This window comes from Rhinolophus sinicus, chromosome 1 (assembly GCF_057876585.1).
Source record: "Rhinolophus sinicus isolate RSI-liver-muscle chromosome 1, RSI-T2T, whole genome shotgun sequence".
NCBI classification, from domain to species: Eukaryota; Metazoa; Chordata; class Mammalia; order Chiroptera; family Rhinolophidae; genus Rhinolophus; species Rhinolophus sinicus.
The window spans coordinates 68343187-68365605 of NC_142501.1; the positions used below are offsets into that span (position 1 = coordinate 68343187).

Here is a 22419-nt window from a genome sequence, read left to right on the forward strand (position 1 = left end):
ACTTTCAAACAAGGCATCAAAGAATTCCCATAGAATATAATCCCAAAGTATATGAATTTACAGTAAAAAAAATCACAAACATTTAAGGAAGTAAAGCACTATGACAAAAAGGCAACAAACTCCATAGACAACAGAATTGAACCTCTGAAGATTTCAGATATAATAATCATCAGACATAAAAAATAAAATAAAAATTGTTAATTTGCCTCTAGCAATAAAGGAGGAGAATACAAATATGGCTAAAGAGCAACAGAGCACAAAACAGATTTGGAAATGAATCAAAGAAAATGTTTGAAAGTAAAAAACATACCAATTAAAATTTAAAACTCAATGGGTAGGTTTAAAAATAGTTTAGACGAACCAAAGAAAGAATTAATGAAATAAAACAAAGAGCTGAGGAAATTATCCAGACCATAGCCCAGTGAGCAAGTACTCGGAAAATATTATATAATGTTCTAGAATATCAGCAAGAGAACAGAGAGAGAATGGAGAAAAGGCAAGAGTCAATATTAGGGAGTTAATGGATGAGAATTTCCAGGATTGATGAAAGCTACTAATCTGCAAATACAAAAATCCTAACAATCTTAAGCAATTTAAACAAAAAAGTCTTTACTGTGAAACAGATCATTACTGTTCATTACTGAAACTACAGAACACCAAAGGCAAAGAGTAGATTTTAAAAGCAATCATAAAAAACAGATTACCCATAGAGAAATAAAATTAGACTGACAGCTGACTTTTCAGTATTAACAATAAATGCTAGAAAGACAAGAATAATGTCTTCAATGTGCTGAGAGAAAACTTTCAACATAGAATTGTGGCCCAGGAAAAATATCTTTCAAGATTGAGAGGTATATAAAGACATACCCAGAAAAGCAAAGTGTAGCGAGTTTGTCCCTAAAAACTCTCAGTAAAGAAATTTGAAGAATGTTCTAGATGAATACCAGATGGAACTTCTGAGATACAGGAAGGAAAGATGAAGGAAAAGGTGGTAAATTAGTGGATCAATCCAAGGATTCATCGGCTGTATAAAATAACAACTATATTTTTGTGGGGTTAAAAACGAGAGATAAATAAAATATAGGAGAATAATAACATATAAATTGGAAATGTGAGTCTTTGATGATGACCTTTCTTCCTATTTCACTTAGAAAATGAGAATTATCAAAAAATAACTGCCCACCACTACACCTATCTATTTACTGCATCTGCACCCATATATTTTTTTTCCCAGCTGAGTCTAAAGCTAAACTACTCATGCTCCTTTCTAAAGCCAATTCTTTCACTTGTGCTCGATCTCAATACCTCTTGCTTACTCATAGAATAATTGCAGCAATTCTTCCCTCTCTCTTTACATCATCATTATTCCTCTCTCTTCTAGAACATTTCCATCAACATAAAACATGTTTTTTTTTAAAAATTGTATCTTAAAAAATAATCTTCCTTCAAACATACTTTCTCTTTCAGATGTTGCCCTATTTCTCTGCCCTCCTTTGCAGCAAAACACCTTGGAAAGGTTGTTCTCTGCTCTGTTTCATTTTTAGCAAAATAAACTCAAAGTAAAAAACAAAACAAAACATGGAACTAATAAAGACCAGAGCTGAAATTAGTACAATAGAAAACAAACAGTAGAAGGGATCCAAAAAACAATTCCCTGTATAAATAGGCACTTAGTGAACATTTATAAATTGAGTGTTAAACAATTGAGCAGACAAGATACTTTTAAAGCCTAAACTTTATAAAGAATATTACCTGTTCTTCCTTTCATTGTAGATGAATTTTTTAAGTCTCCACTAATACTGGTGACTGTAGCTATGTATTTTCGCCCAGGCACCAGGTCAGTAAAAGTGAATTCTTTGGCATCTTTGGGGAGTGACTTGTGGATGAGCAAGAGGTCTCTGTCAGCTAGAGAAATGATATATTTCTCCCATTCTGCGACAGGGGTCTGCCACATGATGCCCAGTGAGGTTTCATTGGCATGTTTGACACGAAGCTGAAGGACAGCCAGGGGGACTGAGGAAAAAACAATAGAGACATGGGTCACTGACTGACTCAAAAACACTGGAGGATTCTTTAGAGAGCTGTTCTCTTCCATCCACAGGAATGTTCTAGTTCAGCATTTCTTTTCTGAATGCTTATGAGCATTAAGAAAAAAAAGCTTATCAAAAAAACTTAAAATATAACATAACCAGAAATAAGGATTCAAAAGAATACAATTAGAAAATACTTTACTGCGTCTTTTATTTTTGACCACATATTACTTTGAGTGCTTATCACTACATATGAATTCTATGACACAAAAATATTTGATTCAATCTTGTCATCCACAAAACCACAGAAAAAAGTTTCACGTTTGCATATTTAGGGAGAATTAGGAGTATTTTTGTTGCCCAATAGCTTGGAAAGGACAAGTGCTTCTTTCCTTCATTTCTGGGCAAAGGACACTGACGTGTCCATGAAAGGAAAAGTAATAATAGTGTAGCTGGTAAGCAATAATAGTATCTGATTAAAGATTCCCATTATCCAAAGAACTGAAATTGCTTCCATTTCTTTAAAAGGTTTTATTCCTCAGGAACCGGCCCTAGGACCTCCTCAATGTCCTTCTCACCACACCCAGGTTTAAGTTGTTCGCGTCGCAACCACAGCCTTGGTGATTTTTGCAACTTCCTCGTCCTTTGAAGTCATAGACAGACCCCTTGAGCGTCTTCTCGCAGATGCCATTCATATACTGCCGGGTGACATCACCTCAAGCCCAGCCAAGGTTCCTAAAGCCATCATCGATGTTGTAGTCCTTCCAGAACTGCATCACCGCTTCCCCAGCTGCAGCCAGAGCCTGGGCAAAGGAGGTCCTCAGGCAGTAAGCCTCGAAAGCTGCTAAAACTCCTTGCTCCATTGGTTGGATCAAAGAGGTGGTGTTTGGGGGGGAAACACTTTCATATTGGGATGAAGATCACCAATAAAAGGAGGATGTCCAGGAGCTTTATCAACAATAAGTGAAATCTTGAAAGGTATGTTATTCTCCAAACAGTACTTCGTTTTGCTGGCATGGCCATTCAGGAGGACATCTTGGAAGAGGAGCTGGGTCAGCCATGACCTCTTACTGCTCCTGCTGTACCCTGGCAGTGTGTGCTTGTTGGTGTGCTTGAAGGCCCCGAGGTTCTCACTGTGCCAGATCCCAAAGGGTTTCAGTTTGTAGTCTGTAACATTGTCCCCAGGGAAGACTGTTATCCTGTCCTTAAAAGCCTTGAAACTTGGCATTGACTTGGCCTCCTTATATATGAAAGTGCTGTCAGGCATCTGTTTCCAGAATAGGGAGTTTTCGTCCATATTGAATACTTGCTCTGGCATGTAATTTTCTTCCATAGTCAGCTTGTCTAGGGTTTCCAAAAATTCTTCAGGTACCTTCATATCAGCACTCACAGGCTTACCTCTCACTTTCACATTGTGTAACAAATAACAATTCTTGAATGGTTTAAACCGCCCAGAGCTCACAGTAAATTCAACATTACGAGGTCTGACAATTAAGTTCGTGAACTTGTTGCAATGATGTTGCTAACCTTTTTTGATATCAGAGGGATTATTCATTATGAATTTGTACCAACTGGACAAACACTTAACCAAGTTTGGAAGTGCTGAAAAGGCTGCGTGAAAAAGTTAGATGACCTGAAATTTTCGCCAACAATTCATGGCTCTTGCATCACGACAATGCACCAGCTCACATGGCACTGTCTGTGAGGGAGTTTTTAGCCAGCAAACAAAACACTGTATTGGAACACCCTCCCTATTCACCCCCAAGGACTTCTTTCTTTACCCAAAGATAAAGGAAACACTGAAAGGAAGACATTTTGATGACATTCAGGACATCAAGGGTAATACGATGACAGCTCTGATGGCCATTCCAGAAAAATAATTCCAAAATTGCTTTGAAGGGTGGACTAGGCACTGGTGTCAATGTACAGCTTCCCAAGGGGAGTACTTCAAGGGTGACCATAGTGATATTCAGCAATGAGGTATGTAGCACTTTTTCTAGGGTGAGTTCGTGAACTTAATTGTCTGACCTCGTATAGTCGGATGCAGCCTTTTGTTACAACATCACAAACAAACTTTTTGCGTTGGCCTTGATTGTCATGGTTCTAAAAGGAGGATACCCTTCTGGTCTGTTCTTCAATCCATGTCATTCGATGTTTCTCTATGTCTGACATAGGCCTGTCTCAAATTTTTGTTAGTCTCATCGCCTTCAGTGAAGCAGACCCTTTAACAACTTCTGTCACCTTGTTCTTGTTCTTCAAGATTGTAGCTATGGTGGACTGGGACATATCTGACTGGTGAGCAATAACCATTACCGCTTTTCCACCTTCATAGGCCTAAACCACTCTTAATTGTGTTTCCAGGTCAACCACTCCATGTGGCCTCTTACCGGCAACATTAGCTGTGGATTTTGTAGGCTTAGTGGCCATGATTAACAGAACAACACAAGATTAAATTATGCAATCCCCCCAAAAATGATGCAATCAAGAGATAGCAAACGTGAAATGTATGCTGCTGCTGCTGTAACACAGCATACTGTTTTACAGCAAACTTTTTTTATGAGTAGAAAGAGTACACTCTAAAATAATGATTAAAAGTATAGGATAGTAAATACATAAACCAGTAACATAGTTGTTTATTATCTTATCAAGTATTATGTACTGTACATAATCATATGTGCTATGCGATTGGCAGAGCAGTAGGTTTGCTTACACCAGCATCACCACAAACACGGGAGTCATGTATTGAGCTCCAATGTTATGACAGCTCTGACATCACTAGGCCACAGGAATTTTTCAGTTCCACTATAATCTTATGGGACCAACGTCATATATGTGGTCTGTCATTGACCAAAATGTAGTTATGCAGCTCAGGATTGTATAAAATCGTGGAGTTACTAAGTGTATGTGATTTCTAATGTTCTAGTTCGACAAAATTAAACATTACCAACCCTGTTTCAGTCTGCAAGTCTATAATATCTCAAATTTAGAAAACACCAGGGTACAACATTGACAGTTACCTGGATCACTTGGTAAAGGGACCAAATTAAGGTTCCATCAGTCATTAACATCTTGATATTTGCTTACCTGTCCTGCCTTGGCAACGCTTAGAATTTTTCAGATTTCCACTTTCAACAGTGACTTCTACCTCATACTGTCTTCCTGGTGTGAGCCCCAGGTCCCTTATGACATAATGTGTTTCTTCCTTTTCCACGGTGATGTTGAGCAGCACGGAAGAATCATTGAAGAGCAGGATGCGATACTGTTCCCAGTCTCCAGCAGGGGGCGACCAGCTCACTACCAGGGACCCGAGTGAACCATTGCTGTTTGCCTCCAGGTTCCCAACTTTGTCTGGAACTAAATGGTGAGATGATGTCAAAAAGGAGATACTAAAAACCAAAAATAAGGATACTCGTTGACTTTACATGGGCAACAGTAGATAACAGACCTAACATCTGCCATTCAAAACATTTCTGTCTCCGCCTGATGTTCGTGGGTTGCAAATGAGTGCTCTTTCCTCATTTTGGAGACATCTGACACTCAAGAAATGTATGCTAAAATAATTTTATTAATATATCAGCAATGAGATCTTCTGTAACTGTTAATAACCTAGTGATATGAATGCTGTGTTTTACTGATTGCATACCGGCTCTAGAGATAATATCGATGTTGCGTCTAATGATGATGACATTGATGGATGGGCATTTTTTTGGAAGAGACACTGCATGTTGTGGTTATAAAATTATTCTTCTGTTTTCCAACTCAAAAGACTAATCTTGCAATATAGGTCTGATCTTATTATTCTTTTGCTCAAAAACGTTCAAGGTCTCTCCATTACCTACAGAATAAAACATCAAGTACTTGGTGTGGCGTTTGTAAGAGTAGTTCTCCAAAATCAGACCCCATATCCTACCAATCTTAATTTTGACTACTCCTGCAGACACCCTCCCTCCTTCCCCACTCTCTGGAATCCTGGCCTCCAGGTGCTTGTTCTGCAGACTTGTAAGTCTCCTGGGCTCTTCTGACTCCGTGCCTTTGCTTATATCATTCCTTCCACCTCAAATGCCCTTCCCACTTTTCCCTCTTCACTTGCCAGAGCTTCACATTGTTTAGGTTCCAGTTAAAGGTCATTTCCTTCAAGAAGTCTTTACTGATCTTCTGAAAGGAAAGTTTGTTCTCTTGTCTGTCTGACCATATGGCTCTTACTTGGGATCTCTAATAGCACAGAAAATGGACTCTAGAATCAAACAGCCTGGTTTAAACTCCAGCCACACTATTTACTGGTTGGATAACTATCGACAAGTTATTTGATCTCTCCAAATTATCTGTAAAATAATGATAGTAATAGGCTCTCTAGTGGTTTTATTGTGAGACTTAAATGAAATAATGGTGTAAAGTATTTAGTCAGTGCCTGGTATATGGAAATATCAATACAATTACCGTTATTAAAATGTACTACAGTATTTTTATTTGTTGTGTGCATATTCCATATTTGTGTACTCAAAATGTAACTTCTTTAAAAGCAAGGGTCAGCAAAGTAAACATTTCAGGCTTTATGGGCCATATACAGTCACGGTCTCATATTTTCCTTTCTTTTTTTTTTAAAACCCTTTAAAAATGTAAAAAAAATAAAAAACCAAAATACTCTTAACTTGGGGCTATACAAAAACGGGTCACAGGCTATATTTGGCCAAGCATGTAGTTTGCTGAACCCTGCCATTTTAACAACTCCCAAAGCTCATAGTACAATAATTCACACATTGAAGGCACTGGATAAATATTTGGTGACTTAAATTAATAAAATACTTTAGGGAAAACATGGTTAAGTGCTAACTGGCTGTCACTGTAAGAGTTGATCAGAAACGTTTTATTCATTAACATCAATGAATAAATTGCTAGTGCATTTATGGTACTTAAGTGGTGTGACATGATATAGCACAGGGCAGAGCCAGTTATGTGTCATGCAGGAATCAACCCAAACATGTTTGCTTAAATAACTCAGATAAATGCAATTAACCCTCTGCTTTACTGTGCACATGGAGCCCTAGCCCACAGACACCCTCAGTCATATAGACCATATTTCCCAGGTTGGGAAAAGAGTTTCCTTTCTAACTTATTTTGTCCTATTCTAAGATGGATCAGAGACTGATTTGGGCAACAAGAAACATTCTAGAGCCCCAGACTCACCTGTTCTGCCCTCTGCCATCTTCTGAGCAGACAATTCACCAGAGACACAGCTGATGGTGACTTGATAAAGTCGTCCAGGGGTTAAGTCTTCAAAATGGGTTTCAGTAACCTGGGGTGCAAATACTCTGGATTCTTTGATAGTCCCTTGGTGAGACAGGATAATATTGTAGGAATCCACATTTCCAGAAGGTCTTTGCCACTTGACTTTTAGAGAGGTCAAAGTGCCATCATTTGTCACCTTCAGATTTGAGACTTCCATGGGGGCTAATTAGGAAGTAAGGAAAAGACACTTTAATTCAGGATACCTTGTCAGTCTTGTGGCCAAATTTGACTTGAATTTTAATCCTGATAAGCCACACTGCCTGCACAGAAGAAAACAACTTCACAAGGCAAAATTAATAATAATAATAATAATAATAATAATAATAATAAAACAATACTGCAAAACCAAAGAAAGGCTATCTGGCTAGTGGAGAGAGCACAAACATGGCAGTAGGAGCCTGGATTCAGACTGTCATCAGTTGTCTGGGCAATCCTGGCACCTCTGCCTGTCTCACTGAGCCCGGGAGTCCTACTGGCAAATGATGGCTCAGTCAAAAGACCTAAAATGGTCCTTTCCAGCTCTAAAATTCTTTAAGTGGAATGCTTAAAGAAATCTGTCATCTGCTTAATTTCTTCCCCTCTTTACATATTTAGTAATAGCAAGTACATAATAAATAGATTGGTCAATTGGCCATAACAAAATTTTGTATGCTGAAAATACTTCGTTTTTATTTTAAAGGATGATAAAATTAAAGCATAAGAATTGTGTCATTATTTCATCAATGGAAAGTGATCACAGAGGAGAGACATTTTGGTAAATAATTTTTCTACCTCTTGCCCATGCTGTAATTTTGGGACTAATGGCATAATATAAATTAACAGCACTTCATGAAAAAGAATGGGCATAGTATACTGATTTTTACATAGGCCAGTTAGAAGTGCAATTTGCTCTTGATATACATAAATGATTCTTAAGATATATGCTGCATTTTGTTTGGGAATGTCTATGCATCTTTGAGATGTGATATGAAAGGTATACGTAAACATACAGATATCTCCAAGAATCATTCCCACTAGCCTCCTATAGTTTCAGAAACTCTCATCAGTAGAGTAATTTTTAAGGCGCTACATATTTTAGAGTTTCTGTTAAAATTAGATAACTTTCCAAGGGAGGGGACTTATTAACACATTAAACCCACTAGAAGCATTAGAATCTACTAGAATGTAAGTTCTATGCGGGCAAAGACTTTGTCTCTCTTGGACGTTGTTATATCCACAATGTCTAGCATATAGTTTGCACTCAAAAAATATTGAATGAATGAATTAATGTGTATATGAATTATTTATTAAAATAGCAGATTAGTTTATCAGGCTAGGTGTTAGGCTATGAAAATAGCTCCCGTAGTACTGGGTCTCAAGACATGTTTTGTGGGATAGAGGTTTTGAGAAACGGCTGTTTCACAGGAGTCAGTCTTTGCATAGCACTGAGAAAAGTAATCTTGGTTCATGGTGCGTGATCTCATAAAAGCAGTAGATGCCTGTTTAAGAGAAGGAAGTAGGAATCCTTACCAAGGAGATAGGCATACTAATAAGAGAAGCTGAGACTAGATCCGTGATTAACTGTGCTTTTCAGAAGGCTGCCAATGGCTAGACTAAACTTTAGAATAAAAAAAGAATCCATCTTTCTCTAAGTGGAAAAGTGGATCCAATTAAGGGCCTTCTATAACATATGAATTTCAATTTGTCTGATATTACCATCATATAAATAACTTCATTAGCCTCGGTTATTAAACACTTCCTTGATTTGAGCTGTATTCTTGTTCAGCTAGCTAGGGAACTTACTTGTCCTGGCTGGTTTCCATTTGCGGTTTTGCAGCCCTGCAGCCTCGGTCACAATGGTGAGGTTATACAGGTGGCCAGGCGTCAGCCCATAAAAAGTGTAGGAAGTAGTATATTTGTCCACAGCACTGCCATGAACTAGGGTCCCTTTATCCATTAGCATTAGCTGGTATCGTTCCACATTCCCAGAACCTTGGGACCAGGAAATCAGGAGAGAATTCGTTTTCGCTGAAATACCAATATCTTTCACCGGGGATGGCACTAATGGGATAAAATGCATTTCCAAAGTGTCATTCATAAATTCCTTATAAAAGACATAGACACATTTAATTCAAAATCACACATTCATTTATGCTTCTCTGTACATCTAACTTGTGCAATAACTAAGGAAAGCAGCACTTTTGAAATTTCACTGAAACCTGGATTAACGCTCTTTTCGACACCCACAGCCTAAAGCTGTATCATAGTTTACCTGTCTCCCCCACTTAATAGGGATTAGGTCATTTTTGCCAATGAAGTACCATATGGCATAGAAGTATAGGAAAAAAGGAAAAGGGAAGTACTATAGAAGATGAAAAAGGGAAAGAGACAATAAAGCAGTCGAGAAAATGAGGGGACAGAGAATGATAAGAAGGACACTACTTAATGGAAGGAGGTGGTTTTGTGTCATTGATATCAGGAAGTGAGGGTGCAAGCAAAGACTTGTTCCAAACATGGCAGTATTTAGGAAACAGCATGACTCGATGTTATGAGAATATACAAAGGAGAAAAGATTGAAAAAATAAGTTTTATGCACAAACTCAGAAAATGCCTAAGATTTGAGTTAGAAAAGCCATCGAGAAATATTTACTTCATTTTGGAAAAAACTCTTGTCCCAGAGAGGTTCCATGACTTCTTCAAAATAATCCAGCAAGCTAGCAACATGGCCACACCTCCTTATCTTCAGTCCAATTTTTCCACTGTACCTCACAACATTTATCTATCTATCTATCATCTATCTGTTTTTAGTCGGAGGGCATTCTTACCTCCATTTCTTCAATTTAACATAATTTCAAAAGGAGCACAGACTATTAAATACCAAACAATCTGCAAACAGGTCTTACCTGTTGATCCATTGGTATGAACTGTAGAGGAATGTTTATTTCCAGAAATAGCTGTGATGGCAATATTGTATTTATTCCCAGCAGTAAGGTTAAAAAATGCATATTCGTTCCGTGAAGCACTTTCTTGAATTTGGGCCTCCTGTATCTTTTGGTGATCATCAAATAACTGCACCTCATAAGAGGTGACTTTTCCAGAAGAAGGCGTCCACCAAACATGCAAGCTGGTTGAAGTAGTCTTGTCTTTATTGACCTCAAACCTAGCAGGAGGTAGAGGATCTACAAGGCAAAAACGTGGCTTGAAGACTTCTGCAAATACATGCTTACCTTGCTATAAACTAGATTCATTTTCCTTAAGAAGTTTAAGAATCTACTGCCCATGAAACAAATTGGCATTTTACTCCACCTCCAAACTTGCCATTTCCTTTACAAAAGGAGTCTTTTTCTAAATAAACTTTTTTGTTAAGACAACTCTGAGCTTGAATTCCAAATAAGGTGACATTTTCTTTGGCTTGCATGTTTAGCACATGTCAAACACTGACAAACTATGCCTGGATAAATACTGAAAATCTCAAAAAACACAGATATTAAGGACAAATTTTGAAATTTGTACTGAACTTATTCTTTTTTTAGGTTGTGGATTTTGGGGGCTAAGTATATACAACTTTGGGTTGTTTTTAGATATCAGAAAACCACAAAAGATACAGACCAGATTATGAGCTGAGGCTAGGTTTCTTCACCAAAATGAATTTTCCCAACAGCTGGGGTTCCTGATGTCCCTAGATTTTCAAAACTTGGGTTCTGGGATATTTTGGAGCATCAGAAGCCCCCAGAGCAGGTGGAAATGGGTTAGTGCTGCACCCACCTGTTCACTTAGTTTCAACTCTTAAAGCCATGGGTCAATTTTAGGAGTCCCATTTCTCGTGCATTGAATCTTCACTTTGAAACTTGAAATAAGACAAACAGCATGTCTCCAGGTTAGGCACTAAGTCAATAGAGTTTAGTGAGCAGCCATTCTATGGTATGGTGGGACCATCTGAGAAATAAAGGCCTACCTGCACTGAATACTGGGAGTAGAAACACTGGGAGACATTTATATACGAGTAATTTTCAGAAATCCTACGTGGTTCTTAGTCTAGAAAGTGGGGTTAAGACATTGGAGGTTAAATTTCAAGAGTCAGGTCAGATGTTTTAGTGGCATGGCTACAGACATCTCAGTTCTTATGTACCTCCTGGTAAATTACGTTTTTCTCACAAAATTACTCCAGGAATTCTAGAATGTTCTTAGAACAGTAGCTGTTTTAAAAAGGTGTTTGCTTTCGACTAACATGAATACAAATAGGAACAAGGTAATCTTATTCTATATTCAAAAGGCATTTGTGACCAGGTAGCTCATAAGTCTACCTACGGGTCACTTAGAGACACCATAAGGAGGCTAAATTCAGCCTATGATCAATCTTATGTCTTTGTGTTTTTAGCTGTCATTTATATGAGTACATCATAATGCAAAAATCAAATAAGCCACATAACATTTTATAATGTCAATAATTAATGATATAAGTGTTAGCTGACAAGTAAGCTGAGTGAGCAGTAACTTTAAGAACCCAAAAGCACAGGTGAGCTTGGAGGACAAGGTTATGTGGTTTACACCCTAGCACAGCACAAGTTCCCCTGAAGAGTGTAGGCTCTAGAGCCTGATGACCAGGGCTTGAATCTGGCTCTCCCACTTTGCAGCTGTGTGCTTGGGGCAATTCCTTAACCTCCCTGTCTCATCTGTGCCTCAGCTGTCTCATCTATGTGATGCTGATAACAATACTATCTTTCAGTAGAATTGTTATGAAGATTAAATTGAGTATTTTATCTAGAGCACTAAGAACAGTATCTGGCACATAGTAAGTGTTCAATGTTAGCTAGTGTTATTTTTACTTCTATAACCAGGAGAAAATCTTGTCACAGAAGCAAGGAGATACAGTGGCAGAGAGCATGGGCTTTGTAACCAGACAGAACTCAGTTCAAATCTTGGCTCCATCATGTATCAGTCAAGAGACTTTGGGCAAAGTTACTTTACTCAACTTTTCTAAGCCTCCACTTCCCCATCTGTCTGGGGAGTATAATAACAGCACCTACATTCTCTGAAGAGTAACAAAATATAGAGGAGACTTGACCTAGTATACAACGGGTACTCTGTAATATAAACTTATTCTGTCTACTTGTTCATAAAAAAAATGTTCCTCTGAATCACTGACAAAATGGAGGCAAAAATGGAATACAATTTTTTTAAACTAAACTGATAAAAGCCTTAACTGCCTTCTTCATAAAAAGAAAACCTTGATAAAATCTTATCGGTATATTCCCATGAACTAACTTTCTAACCCTTAAGATAAAATAAAAAATTCCCAAAGTGATTCTGATTTATAGGCTCTTGAGGAAAAACAGTAGGTTTTTTTTTCTGGAAATATTATTTAAAATTTCTATCCCACAGAATAGTCTATAATTAAGGATGTCATAATAAAAGGAAAGAACATAATTTTCCCTCATAGAAAGTTTTCTTATTGCCTTAGAAGAATAAGGTACTACCATGAGATTCTAATAGCCGACGAAACTCAAGAACAACCTTGTCATAGCCAACCGAGATGACGCATTTTTGCTGAAGAGGCATTTTAAGGACAAGGATGAAAGGGACAACTGCTTTCCAGTGATAGTTCAAATGAGATCAATACTGTACTGTCATTTACATCTATAACCAAGCCAGATAAAGACTAAAGAAAATGATGTTATGATCAGTATAATCTAAACATATATAATCTGCAAAATGTGCGCTATAGAAAATGAATTTTATGGTTGCGTGCCTAGAGAGTGAAGTTCAGAAATGCAGACTTTATCTAATCTCTCTGAGCCAGAAAACAAAACAGTCAATCCTTTGTACATCCGCTAGAACAAAGGAACAATGAGACTGGGAAGTGCCTGGGCTGCGAGAACCTGCACTGGAAACAAACACTTAAAACCCCATTTATACTGTGATAAAGCCCTGTGCTGGCAGTTATCCACTATTGCTATGCATGCTGCAGAAGTTAAATAGTTTTCAGACATCTTTTCAATCTAAGCCCAATGAAAACTCTGTTGTATTAAAAAAATGTTTTCAGTATTTTATTAGAAACAAATTAGATACTTCCATCAGGAATGCTAATTTAACATATATATATATATATATATATATATATATATATATATATATATACACACACACACACACACACACAGACACATATACACATCTATCATCTATCTATCTATAAGAGAGAGAAAAATTTTAAAGCTATTTGAAAATTTAATTATATGTTTGTAAATCTTCTGGTGATATGACAGTTCACATGTAATTAGAAAATCCTACTTGATTTATGTAATTTGTGCTGATGGCTAGAAGTATCAATGCACATATGGGTGCCTTTTCCATCCATCACTCTCATACACACAGTAACCGGTGAAGTATTATAAACTATGAGAACTGTTAAAAACCATAAATCAATAATTTACTCTCAATCAATGTAACAAAATTTATCATTAGCCATAAATTGAAGACATCTTTGTACTTCTTAGTTCAAGACAGACCTGCTATGTGGAAAGCCAAATACAAAGTTCTGCCATATTCATCTGCTATATTTCAATGAAATCTACCTGTATCAGGAAGCCCCTGAATTTCATAAGTTGGTTTGATAGTAACCCAATTTTTCTGTTCTCAGCGGAAAAGATGAAGTTCAGCTAAATTCCCTAACCAAAATGAATTCTTCCTTTTTTCCTTTTCTTTAGTGACTTAGGAAGAGGGAAAAACTCATATATATAATGCAAGCAATATTTTCTTTAAACACTCTTTTGTATGGCTATTAAAACATTATTATCTGGATACAAGAATTTCCAGAGTGTTTAGAATTCAAAATGATAGTATTTATTTTAGAAATAAATCCAACCTTATAACAAGAGTGCAGGCAATTCATGGAGTAGTGCCACTTTTCTTGAAGTCGTAATAGCACCACAGTATATCTATGCAAGATCTGATACTTTACAATATGCTTTTGCAGTTTCAAAACCCTGCATCAAGGGATGGTTTGTGACTTTTGCCCCACAGATGAATAAGATGAAAAAGCAATTGCTCACAATCTCCAGTTAAATACATCTCTTTTACTCTGTGATTGTTCTTGTTTGACTATACTAGTCAGCTTTCTGACTGACTTATTTTAGGTCGATATACTATGTTATGCTAATACATTAGATTAATTAACATGCATTTGATTTATCACCTTTCTGCACTAGACATGAAGTTCAGGTATGAAGGAACTTTCAAAGTTTGAACAACCTTGAAAGGGAAATGAAAGCAGTTTTGACAATTAGTTGCATCATCATTAACAGCCCTGCAGGACGCTACATTGTTTTGCGGCTCATCATATTTGGCCTTAGGTATGTAAGTTGTATTAACAGATGGCCTGCCCTATTAGAGTTTACAGTCTATTCAGGCAGTTAAGACCTATGTGAAAAAGGTAAATGAAAGGCGCATTATCAGGGAGGCTGACTTTGAGGCCAGACTAGACCTGGGTTCAAATCCCAACACTGTGGCTTAGGAGGGTGACTTTAGGCAAGCTGCTTAACTTTGGTGATGCTCAGTTTCTTATCTGTAAAATGGGACTAACAATTCCTATTTTACAGAGTTGAAAGTGTTAAGGGGTAATGGAGGTAAGGTGTTAAGTGCAGCCCTGGCACGTGGTGGGCTCTCAGTAAACGGCAGTTGTTATGAATGCTGCTGCTGTTAAGGGTAACACCGGTCAGCATTAACGCTAACTGTGCAAACAGAGAATGATGTCCAAGGACAAAGGTCTCAGAAGTGGGCTTCTTGAAGGAAATGAACTTGAGCAAGTTTGTAAGGTCAAGTAGGACTTAGAAATCAGAGAGAAGAAAGGGCTCTGCAGAGTGAGAGAGCAATTTTAGCCAAAGCTCACTTCCAGTGAATATTAGAGAAGCGTGTCAGCATGAGCGTACCCTGACAACTGGTGGAGACTTTAACGCCCTCAACCCTGTGATATCATCCTTCAGCAGCTCCACTCTAATTCTTGGATATTAACAATTGAGGCTTTCTCAATATTATCTAAGTGCTACATAAATGCAACGTAAAGAGAAGTCCCTGGCCTCCTCTTCCAATCAGATTGCCTCTCTCAGGTAGGAATTCATGAGCTGTCACTTGATGTGTGCTTTCAAACCTGGAACTCTAGAAATTAAGGAATTATTGTTAATGTTAGGTACAATAATGATATGGTGGTTGTGTTAAAAAATCCTTATCTTCCCGAAATGCATACTGAAATATTTATAAATGAAATGAAATGACTTGGATTGCATCAGAATGGTATGCGGTGGGGGAAAGGGTGGAGATATACATGAAACAAGACTGGCTATCAATCAGTAACTGCTGAAGATTGATGATGAGTACATGGTAATTCATTATTCTATTCTGTTTACTTTTTTATTTGTTTGTGTTTTTCTATATGAAAGAAAGAAAAACAAACCTGAAAACAAAAATCTCTGGAGATCTATGTGCAACAGGAAAAGAGGAAGAACAAATGAGAGATGGATTGACTACATAAAAGAAGCCATAGGCCATGAGTCTATAGGAGCTGAGCAGGGCTGCTGAGGACAGGGCAGTGTGGACATCACTCGTTCATACGGTCGCCAGGAATCAGAGTTGACTCAACAGCATGTAACCAACACCTACCATGTTAATTTTAGTTACATATTATATGTTTAGAGGCATAAAGTCATCTTCATTTATATATATTCACACATATAGAACAGGTTTGATTTCTCCGACAAGGTCAGAAAGGTGTCAGAATTATTCTTTATCCCCCAGGGGGATTCCATCAAATTGGCCATTGAATTGGTGTCTGGGAATGGAAGGCGAAACAACTGTTCTTTATCCTCCTCTCATTCTGTCTGGACAAAATAGATTTTATTTCTTTGCGGCTAACCTGTACAATGCCATGCACACCGAGAAAAGTCAGACTGATAGAAGAAGCTACTTAAGCACACAAAAGAAGATCAAGTGTAAAGCACTAGGTTGATTCATTCATAGCTCAGCTTGAGCTCCTGAAACAGACTGCGAATGGTTGATTGCTAAACACTGAAGTCCATCACCAAGAGTTCAATACAATTAAAAATCAAGAGCTGCTTATAATTTCTTTGCACTGAAACATTTAATCATTATTCCACCCTTGTCTAGGTTATGTATATATAAATTTAAAATTTTTGTAATCTATTTTTGCCTCCTTAAAAAGTTGATTTGAAAAGTAATAACAAATAATCATATGGTAATTTGAAAGAATACCAATTTAAAAGTTATGTTGGGTGGCCGATTGGCTCAGTGGTTAGAGCGCGGTGCACATAACACCAAGGTCACCGGTTTGATTCCCACATGGCCCAGTGAGAAGCAATGGATTGAGCTTGGAGCTGAACTGCTGGTGGGCGGCCGTTTGGCTCAGTGGTTAGAGCGTGGTGCTTATAACACCAAGGTTGCCAGTTCAAGTCCCACATGGGTCAATGAGCCACGTCCTCCACAACTAGATTCAAGACAACGACTTGACCTGGAGCTGAGCTGTGCCCCCGACAAGTAGACTGAAAACAATGACTTGACTTGGAGCTGAGCTGCGCCCCCCCATAACTAGATTGAAAAATGACGACTTGACATGGAGCTGATGGGTCCTGGAAAAACATACTGTTCCCCAATATTCCCCAATTAAGAAAAGAAAATATCTTTTCTGCTGGAGCCAATAAACCAGAGTTTAAGTTCTGCGTCTATCCTATAGTAGCTGTGTGGATTTGTGATCTGTTAATTCTCATGAATATCAATCTCATCTCCAACCTGAAAGTAACGATAGTAAATTTACTATACACTTAGTATGTGACAAAAACTATTCTAGAATTTATATATGAACCACTGAAAATTTCAAAAAGACTCTCTGAAGTAGGCAATATTTTTTATTACCATCTCCATTTTGTAGATTAGGCAGCGGGCTTGGAGAGGTTAGTAACTTGCCCAATGCAACTTGACTTGTAAGTGATGGAGGCAGCAGCTTAGCAGCTTTCAGAATTCAACTCTGAACCACTATGCAGCCTGTGCTTTCACAGTACTCCCTCCAAAGAGAATAAAATTAAACAATATAAGGTCAGTATAATATTTATTTTATTTATATAGATTTAATCATGCATAAAGAGAAAGGTACCAAAATCTTAATGCCAATGAAAACTAGAAAAACTATGTCAATAGCTCTTGAACTTCAGTATGCACTGATTCACTTTGATATTTGTTTAAAATCAGATACCCTAGGCTCAACTCTTTCTAAATTCATTACATATGTGGTAGAAGCCAAGAATATACTTTCATAACAAGCTCTGTAAGAGATTTTGATGCAAGCAGCTTACAGACATTATTGAAAAATAATGGCCTATGCTTAAAGCTATGTAAGTATATTGGGCTGAATTGTGTCCTTCTACAGTTCATATGTTGAAGCTCTAACCCCCAATATTTCAGAATGTGAATGCATTGGGAGATTAGGACTTTAAAGAAGTAATAAAGTTAAAATGGCATCGTTGTTGGGGGCTCTAATCCGCTATGACTGGTGTCCTCATAAGAAGAGATTAAGACATACACAACATAGAGGGACAGCCATGTGAGGACATAGCAAGAAGGCAACCATCTGTAAGCGAATCAGAAAAGCCTCAGAAGGTACCTGCTGACACCTTGATCTGGTACTTCTAACCTCCAGAATTGTGAGAGAATAAATTTCTGTTGTTTAAGCCACTTAGTCTGTGATATTCTGTTATGGAGGCCCTTGGAAACTAGAACATTAAACAACAGACTGAGGTGGAAATAATAACTAATGTGGTGACTTGGTAAATACAGCTCCAAAAATGTTTTTCATTAAAGACAAAAGAATTAACCATATTAAAAGTGCTGTTTCTTTTTCTGATTAATAAATAGCTGAAACTGACTAACAAGAAAGCAAATGCCACTAAGATATTTTTCTTATAAAGTTCTCTGCCACCAGACTACTTCCCTGGGCTCCATAACTTACTCATAACTCAAGGAGAATATGTGCAAATTTTTTGCATATGCACATTCTCCCACTAAAATATTCATTTCATTCATATTCATTCATATTTACTTTTTTGTCTATCTATCATCTATCTATCATCTATCTATCTATCTATCTATCTATCTATCTATCTATCTATCTATCTACATCCACAGATCCACCCATTCATTCATCCATCTATCTATCTACCCATTTAATAAATATTTATTGAACATGTATCATGTGCTAGATGCCATTTTAGGTACTGAAAAACAACTTCTAATTGATGGGAAGATAAAAGCCCCCCAAAAGTTCTAAATGAAAACTCAACAGTTTCATTTAAACTAACTCAAATGTCCTTAGGATGCATCCAGGTAAGGAAATGAATGAAGTGGTCTGGGGTGAGGGGTGGTGCTGGGGGGCAAATTCGAGTGAATTGGTATCTAAAAGGAGAGAAACCACAACTTTGCTCTAGAGAATTCTAGGCACAGTGGCCCAGTTTTGCTGAATCTTCCAGTGCTTTAAGAGAATCCATGATCTAGTTTTTAAGGTGAATTTTCCATTTTTAATGCTGGTGAAATAACCTAATTTTTCACAAACACTGCTCGAGTCAAATAAAACACTCTATTATTTAAATACCTAGACACCCCCAGGTGCTACCAGATGCAGCTTCTGCTCTAGACTGAGGACGCAGTGTTATAAGAGTGCAGAGGTCTTCAATATCTGCTATCTTCCTATCTGCTTTTTCATGAATTCACAACTATTAATAAATAATTTGGCTTTCACTTCATTATGGTTGTTGCATAGACCACTTAGTGGCCAAAGAAACCTGGGAACTACCCAATGTCTTCTCTATGGTTATGAAAGTATGGCATACATAAGGCAGGGCAATTTCATCCAGGAAAGGTGTAGCAAAGCTCTGTTGCCTCTTTCATCTTCTCTCACCTCTGCATAGGACTGTAGTGGCAGGGACCATGTACTGTTTGTCATCATTATAAGATCACCAGTCACTCACTACCTGGCATAATTCCCTGCAGAATCCATGCTTGATAAACGTTTGCTGAGCTGAATTTGAATCCACATGCACTTTTTTATTCTGATTTAAAATCTGGAGTGAAAACTTGTTGGTACAATAGTCCCTATTTAGTTAAAATTTTGATCTTTAAGGTCATATCTACATGACAGCAAAATAATTAGCTATTTTAGAAAATTTATCAGGAAAAGCAATGAGACAAATCACACTTGTTATGATACAGAGATAATCCAAGCAACTGCTGTATCTCTATCCAAATTGTGTCTTGCTCTCACCCTGTTTTATTCTATAGGAAACACAACACGCTTTGAATGACTTTTTCTGCTTGAAGTTATTTCTCAGAGTTAATATTGCCTACCAGTTGGTCCTGCTTTAATACCATAAAATATAATTTGTGGAGCTCATCTCTGTAGTTTAGCAATTAATATAGAGGAATACTAGTACTTTCTCTTAAATAAATGAAAAATTCACACATTTCCTTAAAATATAGAAGGCACTGAAGACAAAAAACAAATAACAACCAGCCGAAAAAAAGAAATCCTGCCTGAAACATTTTTTTCAAATCTTAAGTTTAAAAAAATGTTTCATTAAAATTATTTTAAAATGTAGAGAATCCCAAGAAAGGTTATACCATCACATAAACAAATGTGAAAAAAATATCATTCTACAAACATCACCTGCAAGTTTCATTCTTCACATTTAGCACGGATCTCATAACATGTGTGGTGAAGAGTACATGTGTGGTACTGTGAAGAGTAACTCGTTAAGAAAAATGATGAGACCTGAATAAACACATTGTGAATGCTGATGAAGTCTTTTTAAACTCAACATAGTCAATAAAATGCAAATATTTCTTACATTTCACAAATGTCTCTGTCCTTGAAACACCTACATGCAAAATTAAACTCAAAGCGCATTCTGACTAGTAACACCCACACTGAGTCCTTTTCCATCAACTTTTTTTTTTCCCAAAAAGTAACACTTCTGGGTTAAATGACTGTTTTCTGGTTTCTGAATGTCTTCATTTTTTCTCCCATAAGCTACTGAAGGCTCACCAATTTTTAAAAGTCATTCTGCTCTATTCAACACAGACACGTTATCATAAGTAATGAACACAGCTGGAAGTTCCATGTCATAAATTTCACAGTATTAGCAATCTGAGTGTTCACAAAACTATCCTCACATACCAAGAAGCCAACACTTTTATGACTAAACACCCAGTCTCTTAAACTTCTGTAAAATGTGTGATTTTAGTTGTAGTTGATTTCAGTTGCTTGGATTACATACACAGAAACACAACCAAATTCTTAACAAGTGGTGTCTCTTCAATTTAAGTTCCTGCAAACCTTAGAAACTATCTAAAAGTTTCATTTGAAGTTAAGTCAAGTCATGTAACTGGGGCATTCTTAATTTTTTTCTTTGAAAAAATAATAGAATTAATATTTGATTAACTTATTACATGAACCTAATTACATTTCCTGACCCTGAGAACAGAAAGTTCTCACTCCTCTTTGTTCAGGTTGAAGGTGAAAGAATAGTAAGGACAACACATTTCTACATATATGACTTACGGAGTTTTTCAGTTAAATTTGACTTCCTAGATGTAAGTAAGGCTTTACTATTGCAACAAATATAGTGTTAAAAGGAAGACTAATGAAGCTATAAAGCATCAAAGTTGTTAGAGAATTTACAGCACATCTGAGGGTGGCCTGGGGATTCACAGGTAATGTGCAGGACAGTCCTTACCTAAATGGTTGGCATTTGGTAAGAACTTGAACTTGAAAGACCAAGTCTAACACTCTCATCTTACAGATAAGAAAACTTAGGCAGGAAAGACCAACTTTGAAGGGTTTACCAAAAGTGTAAAGAAAATAATTGACTTGAGGTGCAGAGTAACCAAAGGACATTCTCTGATACTACCCTGTTTTAGTTACTCACGTGATACAAAATCATTTTCATACCCTCATTTCAAGGGACTTTTCTAATTTTCTCCTATGAATGGCTCTATTCTACTCCTGAAGATTTTATGTCCTGGTTCCAAAAATAAAACTAAGTTGAGGAAAGGCATATCCCTAATCATTGCACTTCCATTATTTATTCTAAAAACATTTACTTAAAATTATTCCAGGGCTTGACAATTTAATGTGATGGAAGCTCAAACCACATCACTTTAACAAATTCCCTCACAGCCCACACTGTGTCTTTGCTGCACTCCCTCTTCCAGTGGCTAGTCTGCTGTTTTCAGCACTAAGGAAATCTCTGAATGTCAACCAAGCTACTTCTGGCCAAATCTGAGGATATTTATCTTTACAGATATTTTCACCTTTATTTGTATGCCTGGAACTCAAATGAAACACCAGCTTGATAAGGCAGGGCTCAGCCCCCCAAGTAGCCTGGCCATCCAACAGCACCTGGCACACTTTACCTGTTTGCAAGACCACATCTCTCTCTTCTCCATCCAGAGACACAATCCTGAAGTTATAGATGGTTCCCGCTTGTAAATCCTTGGGTTTACATTCATAGGTGGTGTTGTCTATCTGCATAGGGTGGCACCTCGCGAACCTTGATGTGTCTGTGTCACTGCTATAGATGAGGCTAAAGTTACAGGGAGGCCCGAAAGTTCTCCATTGGAGAGATGCAGACCGGCTGAAGACCCTGGACTCCGTCACGGTGAAGTTACATCTCACTGGCTCCCCCAGTCCAATCTGCAAACAAACCAGAGACAACAGCTGAAGCCCGCAGTCTGGACTGCGCAGGGACATGTCCACAGCAAACCCCTGAGACGTCCTCACTCACCCCTCGCCCCCAGCCTCAGCCCATCCCTTTGCACTCTAGCCAGAAAAATGGGTCCTGGGGGAGATGGGCGCAACCTTCTCCCTAGCGGCTCTTTCCCCGGAGCAGCTGGAGAAAGAAGGTGGCTTTTTGCCTTGGACAGTAGGACGAATTGTCAGTCTGGCTGGGGGCTCAGAAGAGGATCTTTTCTCCCAACAGAGAGGAAGAAATTATGCCACCTCCCTCTCCAAAACACAACCCAAGAGACCAGATATTTGAGTGGGAATTTGGTTTTCAGCGAGGAGCGA

The 22419-nt window shown here is 37.7% G+C and overlaps 1 protein-coding gene across 5 annotated transcripts in view; it reads right to left on the bottom strand.

The window, feature by feature from the left end:
* The window catches only part of PTPRB (protein tyrosine phosphatase receptor type B), a 118383-nt gene that overhangs the window by 63960 nt on the left and 32004 nt on the right, over positions 1-22419 (bottom strand). For 3 of the 5 annotated variants that reach the window (XM_019748966.3, XM_088800758.1, XM_019748967.3), the window contains 6 exons: positions 21765-22044; positions 10199-10474; positions 9099-9356; positions 7215-7478; positions 5115-5384; positions 1753-2013 (listed from right to left, as the gene is read on the bottom strand). In XM_019748966.3, the coding sequence (XP_019604525.3) occupies positions 1753-2013; positions 5115-5384; positions 7215-7478; positions 9099-9356; positions 10199-10474; positions 21765-22044 (1609 nt within the window). The remainder of the gene's footprint in view (positions 1-1752; positions 2014-5114; positions 5385-7214; positions 7479-9098; positions 9357-10198; positions 10475-21764; positions 22045-22419) is intronic. The other 2 variants (XM_074325419.2, XM_074325420.2) reach the window with 1 other exon arrangement.